This window comes from Mobula birostris, chromosome 20, assembly GCF_030028105.1.
Source record: "Mobula birostris isolate sMobBir1 chromosome 20, sMobBir1.hap1, whole genome shotgun sequence".
Taxonomy (NCBI): domain Eukaryota; kingdom Metazoa; phylum Chordata; class Chondrichthyes; order Myliobatiformes; family Myliobatidae; genus Mobula; species Mobula birostris.
In genome coordinates, this window is record NC_092389.1 from 29,615,754 (window position 1) to 29,628,439 (window position 12,686).

General features: G+C 39.9%; 1 protein-coding gene across 2 annotated transcripts in view; it reads right to left on the bottom strand.

Annotated features, from left to right (window-relative positions):
- The window catches only part of ilvbl (ilvB (bacterial acetolactate synthase)-like), a 105,827-nt gene that overhangs the window by 47,494 nt on the left and 45,647 nt on the right, over positions 1-12,686 (bottom strand). For both annotated transcript variants that reach the window (XM_072238407.1, XM_072238406.1), the window contains exons 6-7: positions 6,583-6,682; positions 455-552 (exon numbers count right to left, since the gene is read on the bottom strand). In XM_072238407.1, coding sequence (XP_072094508.1) covers positions 455-552; positions 6,583-6,682 — 198 coding nt within the window. The remainder of the gene's footprint in view (positions 1-454; positions 553-6,582; positions 6,683-12,686) is intronic.

Here is a 12,686-nt window from a genome sequence, read left to right on the forward strand (position 1 = left end):
CTTGTTTTTCACACCATTCTCTGTAAACTCTAGAGCAGGGGTTCCCAGCCTGAGGTCCATGGATCCCTTGCTTAACGATATTGATCTGACATAAAAAGGTTGGGGACCCCCTGCTCTAGAGACTATTGTGCGTGGAGATCAGCAGTTTCTGTAATACTCAATCCATCCTGTCTGGCACTAATAATCATTCCACAGTCAAAATCACTTTGATCCCATTTCTTCCCCATTCTGATGATTAGTCTTAAAAACAACTGAACTTCTTGACCATATCTGCATGCTTTTATTGATTGATTAAATATTTGCATTAAGGAGCAGGTGCCCAGGTGACCTAATAAAGTGGCCACTGAGTGTATGTTTATCTTTCACATGTCAAATGAGTTACTAAACTGGAATGGGGAAGATAAATTCAAAGTTAGCCCATGGATACCAGTTAGTTACATGTATACCAGCTTACCGGACTTTATTCACTGGTGTAGGTGGGAGTGTTACTTGGCTTCCAAGGAAGAGGAGTGGCTTTTTAGACCTGCTCACCATCTCCACACAGCGCTGTACCTATAAAGTAAAAAACATAGCCAGAAATCACTGCAAAAGCGGTGTATTTAAAATGTCTTAACACTAGAATACCTAAATGGAAACTGAAAATCAAAAAAACTGCTGGTGCTGAAAATCTGAGGTAAAAACAGAAAATGCTCAGGAAAAAAAATCAGACAGCATTTGTGGAAAGAGAAAGAGATCACCAAAGGGACCATTTAGTTCTTCAAAATCAAATGTTAATTAGGTTTCTCTTTCCACAGATGCTGCCTGACCTACTCAATGTTTTGAGTTTTTACACCAAACGGGAAATATTCAGCTGACGTACGTATTGGTTACTAGTGAATGCTGTTAAACTATAAAGACCATAGAAATTTGACAACAGGTAGAATTTTGCCAAGCTTTGATATAAGTTCCAATTACAACTGGCAATGGGGATTCTAGGGCTTTGAATTAAGAGGCAAGAGGAAAGATTATTTTTATTATTTTGATTCAATTTAGTGTTAAAATTACTCAAAAGTCTTTTATGTGTTTAATCAACTTTTTGAAATTTATACACATTTGTTAAATATTTACTGCAATTTTGACAGTTTTTAAAACCATCTCTACTAACGACTAGATGTAACTTTTTAAATGCCTCATTGCTGACAAACCTCAATTCCCAAATATGCCAGCTGCAATGACCTATTAGAGAAATTTTGAAGTCAGTGGAATTGACCCATGTTATCTAACTCCCAGTCATTTAGATTGCTAGGTACCATGGTGTGGAAGACTAAAGAGGTAGGATCTCTCTAACCAGGTCAAGTAGGTGCTCACATAAGGTGTAGAAAGCAGGGCCACTCAGCGCAGTCTGGCTCCATCTCTGCATTCTTAATTAGTTTCATCATGCTACTGATGTGAAGGTGTCAATTAGTCTCAACATCCTTCACTTGAGAAAGAGTGCTGAAAGGAATAGAGAAATCTATAACAATCAGCTCAGAAATGCAATGCTTTAATTTGTGATATGTTGCACAACAGAAAAAATAAGCAACATTACCAATGTCAAACAAAAAAAGACTAGCTCCATTATGCTTTTAGTTCTTCCCCACCACCCACCCACTTTCTTTTAATCTTCTGCTTTCCTGAAGACCTTGATTATCTGCTCATGGGTGATTTCTCCAATGGAGATCACTCCTTGCCTAGTTTTAGAATGCTTAAATAGGCAGCAAGTTTTGGCATGCTTTTCAATTATGAGAATCACAGCCAAATCCATTGACCTTCTTCGCCATTTGAATGTCAGTACATCTTCCAGAAGCACAAGCCTCAGCTGGCTCAAAAGCAAAATCTTACATATGCTGGAAAGATGAAGTGGAGCAGAAAACATTGGAAATACTCAGTTCTGCATCCCTGCCATTTTTGATTTCCAATGATATTTCAACAATTTCAGATGATCAGCAGTTCCAGCTTATTATCTTATGTTTTCATTTTATTTTCTTTTCTCTTCAGTTAACTTCACATGTTGCTCATCTTCTCTGGCAAATACCTCCTCAGATATTCACAAGCCTTGTCACCTTTCTCAGAGCATCCCCATCATTTTTGTCAAAACCTCTCTTCTGCTTCTACACTATTTACTTTTGTTCTCACTGGCCCTTTCTCCTTTTTCTACAACTTAAAACATATTTAAATCAGTCTTTCTAGTTCTTGAAATGCTAACTTAATTTCTTCTCCACAGATGCTACCTGACCTGCTGGGTATCTCCAGAATTGTCAGTTTGTAACAGTTTAGACTAGTCAAGGACAGATGAGTAAAATCTGTCTAAATAGTACCAGTTCAGGCGAGAAATACAATAATATCATTCACTGCTTGCTGTGTGCTTTTATTTGAACTGGCAAGTGCAGCAGTTCCTTCAAGTGCCAAGGGATAGCAAATTCTTTTTTGATGAAGTAATGATATTATGGAAAATCAGGTAAATTCAACAAGGAGTGACTAGATTACACTTGTTAATGCACACACTCTTTTCTCATCTCTAGCATCTGTACTTAAATTCTACACAAACAGACAGTATGAGAAGAATTTATCTTCCAACTGAAAGATTTATGATGAAATTAACTTGGAAGACAGGATTTACACAAATCCTACCATTCAATAGACTGTTGGACCTGTTATGTGTTATTCAGGAGTCATAATAGCTATTGTTACTGCCTCACAGCTCCAGAGACCTGAGTTCAACAGCAACTTTGGATGTCATCCATGTGGAGTTGGCATTTTCTTTCTGTGACCACGTGAGTTTCCACCAGGTGCTCTGGGTTTCTCCCACAGCTGTCTTGGTCCCCTACTCCTCTCCTGATACATGTTCCCCTTAGGAGACATTATTAGGGAGCTTAAGCTTGATTTCCACAGTTATGCAAATAACACACAACTGTATGTCTCAGTGGAGCCTGATGATGATAACACCTTATCTTCTCTGACTTCTGGTATGGCTGCAATAAGTAAACGGATGAGCAATAATTTCATAAAATTAAATGAAGTTAAATCTGAAATACTTTTGGTTGGTCCCAAAGCCAAAAGAAAAGAAAAATCTTGATAAATTTGGGAACTTGTAAAATCAGAAGTAACAAGCCTGGGTGTTACGCTTGATTCAGATTTTTATTTTAAATCCCACATAAAGAAAGTGACCAAAACAGCATTTCTACACTTAAGAAATACTGCAAAGGTACGTCCATTTCTGCCATGTAATGATGCTGAAAAACTAATTCACACCTTTATATTGAATAGACTAGATTATTGCAATACAAAAAAGGATCCAGTGCTTTCCCACTGTATATGACGTATAAACTCTTCTCAGGCTTCCAGCCAGGTACAGGTATTGATTATAACCGACGTTTCCATGACAAACTCTGCCACCTTCATCAGGGATGATGCCTGGGCATGTCTAGTCCGGTGGTCTTTATACATCTATAGCCGTCCCTCCTGATTGGTTAATCCACATTTAATAAGGTTTCCACTCTTCCACCTTGTTTACAATCGAATTCCAATTCTACTTAGAGCGAGATCTTCATCTCTGTTAAAGTTCTTTTCCTTTAATTTTATTTCAATGGCTTCCTTTACCAGGTGGTCCCAAAAGCCATTGGTGTGGCACAGTAGTTTAGTGCTGTCAAAGTCAGTCCTATGGCCATTGCAAATGCAATGTTCTGCTACTGCCGATTTCTCCCGGTAACACAAATGGATACATCCCCTATGTTCCTTGATGCGGGTTTCCACCGTGTGTCCCGGCTGGCTGATATACGCTGCTCCGCACTCACAGGGAATCCTATAAGTGCCAGCTGTCCTGAGTCCCAAGTCATCTTTGAACCGCATAAGCTGTGATTTGAGCTTCCTTACGGGTTTGTGGATGGTATTCATCCGGCATTTCTTCAGGATCCTGTCAATCCTTCTAGGAACAGTGGAAATATAGGGAAGACAGACGGTATCGACGGGTTCCTCCTCATTGTTTGGTTTCCTATTTTTTTCCGTTGGCCCTTTTAAAGGCCCAATTGACTTCCTTCACCTTGTAATCATTCTGTAGGAATGTCGTGCGTAATCGTCTTATTTCCTCAGGAAGACTCTCCGGGTCTGAAACCGTTTTAGCACGGTTAATCAAAGTAGAAAGAACCACTCTACATTGGGAGATGATGGTGGCTGTTACTGTTGAGAAATAATCCATATGAGTGGGTCTCCGATAGATGCCATGTCCGAAGCTACCATCCCGTTTCCATCATATTAGAATGTCCAGGAATGGGAAGCAACCATTCTTCTTCATCTCCATAGTAAACTGAATGCTTGAATGTATGCTGTTCAGATGTTTGTGGAACTGCTGGAGTGCCTGGAGTCCATGAGGCCACATTACGAAGGTGTCATTGACATATCTGAAGAAGCATTCGGGGTGCAAGGACGATGAACTCAGAGCCCTCTACCCAAAGTCTTCCATGTAGAAATCAGCAATAGCTGGCAACAAATTTTAACAAAGATGAAGGTCTCGCTCCAAGTAAGAACTGGAATTTGATTGTAAGCAAAATGGGAGAGTGGAAACCTGATTGGATGTGGACTAACCAATCATCATCCCTGATGAAGGTGGCAGAGTTTGTCATCAAAACATAGATTGTAAACGATATCTGTACTCAGCTGGAAGCCCGAGAACAGATTATTTGTACTGCAATGCACCTTTTACTGGCCTTCCAAAGCAATGTACTGACAAACTTCAACTCATTCAGAATGCCGCAGCTAGACATTTAACTAAAACCAGGATGAGTGAGCATATCACTCCCATCCTATCTACTCTGCATTGGCTTCCTGTATATTTTAGAAATGATTTTAAAGTTCTCTTACTTGTTTTTAAAGCTCTCAATAGCACATCATGGAATCACTTCTGTTCTATAATCCTGCTCAAGCTCTCAGGTCTTCTTCCACCAGCCTCTTAAATTTAAACAATCTCCCTCAAAAGATAGGTCAGCTTTTTTGACAATGCTCCTAAACTGTGGAATTCAATACCTGAAACTAGGGTTGCAGGCTCAGTTGATGCTTCAATGCCAGCTCAAAAATTATTTATTTAACCTTGCTTTTAACCAACAGCTTTTTGTCTTTTATTTTCATGTTCGCACTTTACCCTATTGTAAAGTACTTTAAACGACATAGTCTGTATTAAGAGTGCTCTATAAATAAGTTATTATTTATCTAGAGACATCCTGATAGTTTAATTAGCTACTGTAAATTACCCATTAATATAGGTAGGTGTAAAAGAAAAATAAGTCAAATGCAGAGTTGACGAAAATGTAAAAGAGAAAGGTCGCAAGGAAATATGGAAGATAGAACTGAGATTGATAAAATTGCTCTATTGGGAGCCAAGATGGTCATGATAAGGCAGAACGGAGCAATCTGGCTTAACAGGGACCACGCTGGCTCCATTCTGTGTCATACTAAGAAGGTAAAAATGTTTTTCAAGTAATGAGTAAATTACACTGCCAGTGAATGAGTGAAATCTCAACTACCCCTTCAATAGAAAAACTTGAAGCCATCACTGAGTGCCAAATGCCATTTCACCCTACAGTAAAAGAAGGTGGAGCGGAGTGAAGATGGCACTAAACGGTGACTCCTTTGCTTGCATCTTCAGAAACAGCTCTATTTCCATCTTTAATATCTCTATTTTTCCTTTTCAGGGTTCTTTTGAAGACCCTGACCTGGAGTTACACACTGACTTCGGTTCTTTGCAGGAATGGGACCCGCTTTCGGGGTTTCATAACTGGCCGTTGTTGTTTGGCACCCAAGGGCTCGGCCTAAGAGTCTGGCTTGGATTTGGAAGCCTAGGATTTCGGGGCTCTGGAGACGGGCGGATCGGGGGTCGGTGTCACAACAGGAGACCCGTATGTCGTCAGGGGGAGTCACAGTATCTATGGCTGTCTGCCCGGAGACTTGTGATCTTTGGGCACAGAGCTCGAAAAAAGCAACGTGGTGGACTTTTAACATTGTAAACCAGTGAGTTGTTTGTTATGTCTCCCCTCTCGCTGTGAAATGGAGACATTTCTTTCTCCCTTATTAGGGAGAGAGAGAGCCTGTGGTATGTCGAATACCGGGTGAACAATGTAGCCTTTGGAGTAACTGCAAGTCTGTGTCTTTACTGTTACTTTTGCTCATGCTTGAGTGCTCGGTGGCGGGTGCCAATGCGCTTTTTTACTGGTGGGGGGAGGAGGGATTGCTGCTTGCTGCTTGCTGCTGCTTACATGCAGGAGGGAGGAGAGCTGGGGGGGACTTTGGGGTTCTAACATTTAACTGTCGTTCATTCTTTGGGACACTCCTCTGTTTTCATGGTGGGTTGCGAAGAAAAAGCATTTCAGGATGTATATTGTATACATTTCTCTGACATTAAATGTACCTTTGATCCCTTTGAAAAATCATGTCAATTTAAGAAAAGATTTAAAGAGACCTGAACTAGTTATTACTAAAAATCACTGATCTACTTTTTTTGTTAGTGGCACAATTCTTTTGATGTCACATAAATGTTAACTTCCATACAGAGTACAACAAGTTGCAAAAATTTACCTCTGCAGCTGTGGCCATGGGAAAATCCACGGACAAAGGCGACACATCTCTTGCATTCCAGGCTCCAGCAAACAGGTTACGTAGATGGTTCTGAAGATACCTAAGAAATGAAACAGTGAGATAAGTGATTTTTGTTGCACACAAGGAACCTTATTTGTGTCTTAAAATTCGTCTCTCACCAAGAGTCAAAGTAAAACATACGCGTCCCCTTTAATGTCAAACAGGCTCACCTTCCTGCAGAAGACTTCCATTAATACTACCGGCCATTGGGTATTTATTTGACTGTATGAACAATCAGTCTACATGGTGAATAATGAAACCACATACACCCTACATTATGACTATCAATTGTGCAATTTATCAAAAGGGCCAAGGTCCAAAATTAGTTTTATGTAATATAACATCTGTCCCTAAATACTGAGCAAATTTTCAAAATATTGTAAGCAAACTTAAATGAAAATATACATGTAAGTATGTGAAATGGAGCAGGAGTAGGCTGTTCTGTTATTCAACATCATAAGAGACAATTGCAACTTGAACTCTTTCCACTGACGCATGGTAACCTTTTACACCATGCCCCCCTTGCTTAAGAAGAATATGTCAAATATGTTTTGGATGTATTCTAAAGCACTTTTCCTCAATAGACAATGACTTACAAAGACTTAAAACCCTAAGAAAAATCTGCATCTCATGTCAGTTTTAAATAGTAGCACCTAGTTTTTTTAGATTCCACAAGAGGAATAGTTATTTAACTATTTATTAATAATACATTATATTTATATATATTATATTATATAATTATAATAGTTATTTAATTATTCGGCAAGACTGGAGACAAGACTGATTTTCTCGAGTCCTGCTGAAGAGTCTTGGCCCAAAACAGTGACTGCACTCTTTTCCATAGATGCTGTCTGGCCTGCTGAGTCCCTCCAGCATTTTATGAGTGTTGCTTGGATTTCCAGCATCTGCAGATTTTTTCTTGTTTGTCATATGAAGAGTGTTTGATGACTCTGGGCCTGTCTTCACTGGAGTTCAGAAGAATGAGGGTTGACCTAATTGAAATGCCTCGACAGAGTGGATGTGGAGAGGAAGTTTTCTATGGTGGGGGAGTCTACGTCGAGAGGAAAAAGCCTCAGAATAGGTGGGCGTCCTTTGATAAAGGAAATGAGGAGGAATTTCTTCAGCCAGAGCGTGGTGAATCTGTGGAATTCGTTGCCACAGGTGGCTGTGAAAGCTAAGTCATTAGGTATATTTAAATCAGAGCTTGACAGATTCTTGATTAGTCAGGTCATGAAGGGATACAGGCAGAAGGCAGGAGATTGAGGCTGAGAGGAAAACAGATCAGCCATGATGAAATGACAAACCAGACTTGATGGGCTAAATGGCCTAATTCTGCTCCTGTAACTTATGGCCTTATGGCCTAAAGCTGACATGTTTCCATGGATATTTAAAAAGAAAAGTTAACAAAGCGAACACTGGTGCTACAGAAACTATAACTGGAGAACTGTTACGATTGTTAGACATGTTTCAAACACCCTCTCCATATTCACCCTGTCAAATCCCTTCTTACTCTCCCACATTCCCAGGATGGAAGTCTAGTACATCCAACCCAACCTTCCCATTCCAGATACCGTACCAGTCTAGTGAACCTACTCCAAACTGCTTTCAATGCATTTAAAACTTTCTTTAATTAAGGAGAACTATACTGTACACATGCTCCAGAAGTCATTTCACATGTGTTGTACACCATTAAAGTCTACATTCTCCCTACATTCATAAACAATTTCCCTAGCAAAATATATCCTATTAGCTTTCCAAATTGCTGTACCTGCATACTAAACTACCGCAAATCATGAATTAGGTTATCCAGATCTTTTTTACATCTCAACAGTCTGCAATCTCTCATATTTAGATAGCATGGATAATGGGCCTCTATTTTTCCTACTAAATGGACAATTTCACATTTTTGTTCATTCTCTCCATGTATCGCAACTGCACCACTCATATAACCAAACTGGATCATTTTGTGGCTTCCTCTTCATAACTTAAATTCCTATCCATCTTTAACTCATCAGGAAGCTTAGCAACCACATCTTCAACTCCTTCATCCAAGTCATTTACAGTACAGCTGTCCCCTGCTTTTCGAACATTCGCTTTACGGAACCTCACTATTACGAAAGACCTACATTAGTACCCTGTTTTCACTTTCAGAAGGTGTTTTCACTGTTACGAAAAAAAAATTCAGCGCACGATAAAAAATCAGCGCAATGTATCGGATCGGCAATGTATCAAGTCGGCGGCCAGGAGGGTGGGGGCCACTGCACCACCCCAGACTGCAACGACTCAGTCTAACACACCATCATCAGTGTGCTCGATGTCTTCCCAATTCCGGTAAGTGATACTACACTGTACATACATTATTTCTACTTTATATAGGCTGTGTATTTTTACATGTTATTTGGTAGATTTGGCAGCTTCGTAGTTTAAAGGTTACTGGAGAGCGCTTTTATGCCAACAGCGCTTGCGTGAGATTTTCTGCCGAGAGTGCTTGCGTGAGATTTTCACTACGGAGATCTGTGCAGGCAATCATTGTCGAGAAGTATTTCTACTTTATATAGGCTGTGTATTTATCATATCATTCCTGCTTTTACTATATGTTACTGTTATTTTAGGTTTTATGTGTTATTTGGCATGATTTGGTAGGTTATTTTTGGGTCTGCGAACGCTCACAAAATTTTTCCATATAAATAAATGGTAATTGCTTCTTCGCTTTACGACATTTCGGCTTACGAACTATTTCATAGGAACGCTCTACCTTCGGATGGCAGGGGAAACCTGTATATTGAAATCCCAGCACTGATCATTATAACACATTATACCTCACAGACAAGAACAAGACCCATTTATTCCTGTTATCCAACTAATCGTCTATCTATGTCAATACATTACCTTCTGAACCATTTTTTTTTAAATCAAAAGCCTTTGGAAATTCAAGTATAGAATATCCCCATTATCCACAGTCCTAGTTACTTCTTCAAAGAACTTAAATGAATCGATCAGACAATTTCCCTTTCACAATACTACATTGACTTTGTCTGTTTATCTAGAATTTTTCTAGGTGTCTTCCTATAACACCTTCAAAAAAAACTTTCAACATTTTTCCAATGACGGATATTAAGCTGAGTAATCTGTAGTTTCTTGTTTTCTGTCTTCCTCCCTTTTTGAACAACAGAATTACAATTGCTGCTTTCAAACAATTGAAAATTTCCCCTGAATCCAGGGAACTTTGAATTTTGAAAACTTAAAATCAACTTAACAACGATCTTAATAACCATTTGTCCGTTTATATATATTTCTGGCCTGCTGTGTCTTACTCCCTAATTTCTCTTTCCTTAATAAACCTTTCAATCACTCGATCATTGTTTCCGTAAACAATTTTGTAACCTACTACACTTTGTTGTGCTTTTCCTTTAAGTACGATACTATGTATTTTTATTAACCATGAATGGGGTGGGTGTATGTACAGGTGTCCCCCGCTTTTCGAACGTTCGCTTTACGAAACCTCACTGTTACAAAAGACCTACATTAGTTCCCTGTTTTCGCTAACAGAAGGTGTTTTCACTGTTACGAAAAAAATCAGCGCGCAATAAAAAATCAGCGCACGCCCCGAGCAGCTGCTCTCCCCCGGATTCGGAACGGCATTCTTGCCTGCATTGCTTAAACACGTGCCTGTCAGCAGCTGTTAGCAAGATGAGTCCTAAGGTATCGGAAAAGCCTGAAAGAGCTCGTAAGGGTGTTACACTTAGCATAAAACTAGACATAATTAAGCGTTTCGATCGTGGTGAACGAAGCAAGGACAAAGTGAGTTTGGCTTCTGGAAGCTGACGAACATAATGTTGAAGAGGTTTTGGCATCCCATGACCAAGAACTGATAGATGAAGAGCTGATGCAATTGGAAGAGGAAAGGATAACAATCGAAACCGAGTGAGTAATGATAAAGTATGACTTTAATTTTGAAAGGGTATGTAGGTTTAGGGGATATTTGCAAGTTGGTTTGAGTCCTTACAAAGAACTGTATGATAGAAAAATGCGCGAGGCTCAGCAGTCAAGCATACTGTCGTTTTTCAAGCCTTCCACATCAGACGACGAACCTCGACTTTCGACATCGAGGCAGGCAGAGATAGAAGATGATGACCTGCCTGCCCTGATCGATGACGAGGTGACACCCCTGTGTCCCACCACCCCAACCCCCAGGCCACGGACAGTTACCGATTCGCGAAGAATCCAGCCGTAGCCGGGAGGCACTCAGCACATCCTTAAGAAAAAAAACTGAAATAAACAAGCTAATTAATTAGGTGCCGCCCGGCACATAAATGTCGGCCCAGATCAAAGGCAGAAAACGGACGAAATTAACAAGCACAAACATGGCCAGGGGTTCATGAAAGGTGAGTACCGGATGATAATAATAATAATAAATAAATAAAAGCAGAAATGGCTCGCTCCTTTTCAATTGTACAACAGAAAACTAGATGATGTATGCTGAAGGAATTGAACAGTGTTTTGAAGCAAATAAAATAGCCTACGAAAAATAACTGCTAGTGTTGCTGAGTGCAATGAGTGGAAAAGCATACAGTTTGCTTAGAGGTTTAACTACTCCAACCTAACCAGCCAAAATTATGTTTGCTAATATCATGAATGTAATGCAGGAACATCGAGTCATAGAGAAGTACAGCACAGAATCGGGCCCTTCAGCTCATAGTCCGTGCCAAACCATTTCTAGTCCCAATAACCTGCCCCCAGATCATAACCCTGCCATCCATGCACCTATCCAAGCTTCTCTTAAGCACTGAAATCAAGCTTGCTGGAAGCTTGTTCCACACTCATAACCCTCTGAGTGGAGACGTTTTCCCTCATGTTCCCCTTAAATTTTTCACCTTTTACCCTTAACCCATGACCTCTAGTTGTAGTCTCACCCAACCTCACAGGAAAAAGCCTGCTTGCATTTACCTTATCTATACCTTCATAATTTTGAATACTTCTATCAAATCTCCCCTCAATCTTCTACATTCCAAAGAACAAAGTCCTAACCTATTCAATTTTTCCTTATAACGCAGATTCTCCAGACCCAGCAACATCCTTGTAAATTTTCTCTGTATTATTTCAACATTATTTACATCTTTCCTGTAGGTAGGTGACCAAAACTGTCAATAATACACCAAATTAGGCCTCACTGATGTCTTGTACAACTTCAACATAATATCCCATCTCCTGTACTCAATACTTTGACCCTATCTACCTATTGCACCACTTTCAACGAATTATGGACCTGTATTCCCAAAGCCCTTTGTTCTACAACACTCCTCAGTGCCACTGTGTGAGACCTTGGTCCTATCAGAGTTCAACACCTCGCACTTATCTGCATTAAGTTCCATCTGCCATTTTTCAGTCCATTTTTCCAGCTGGTCCAGATTCCATTGCAAGCTTTGATAGTCTTCCTTACTCTCCATTACACGCCCAATCTTGGTGTCACCCGTAAATTTGCTGATCCAGTTAACCACATATTGTCCAGATCATTGATATAGATGACAAACTAATGACCCAGAATGCAGCACTCCAGGAGTCACAGGCCTCCAGTCAGAGAGGCAACCATCTACTATTACTTTTTGGTTTCTCCCACAAAGTCAAATGCATTGCTAAAATCCATGCAGACAACATCCACTGACTTGCCTTAATCAACTTTCCTGGTAACTTCCTTGAAAAACTATAAGACTGGTTAGACACAATCTACCACACACAAAGCTATGCTGACTATCGTTAATCAGTCCTCATCTATCCAAATAGTCATATATCTGGTCCATTAGAAAAACTTCCAATAACTTTCCCAGTACTGATGTTAGGATCACTAGTCCATAATTTCATTCTTTATTTTTGGACCCTTTCTTAAACAGCGGAACAAGATTAGCTATCCTCCAATATTCTGGTACATCACCTATCACAAAGGATGATATAAATATCTTCAATGGTCCCTGCAATTTCTGCACCTGCCTCCCACAGGGTCCAAGGGAACACCTTGTCAAGCCCTGGAGATTTATCGACATTAATTT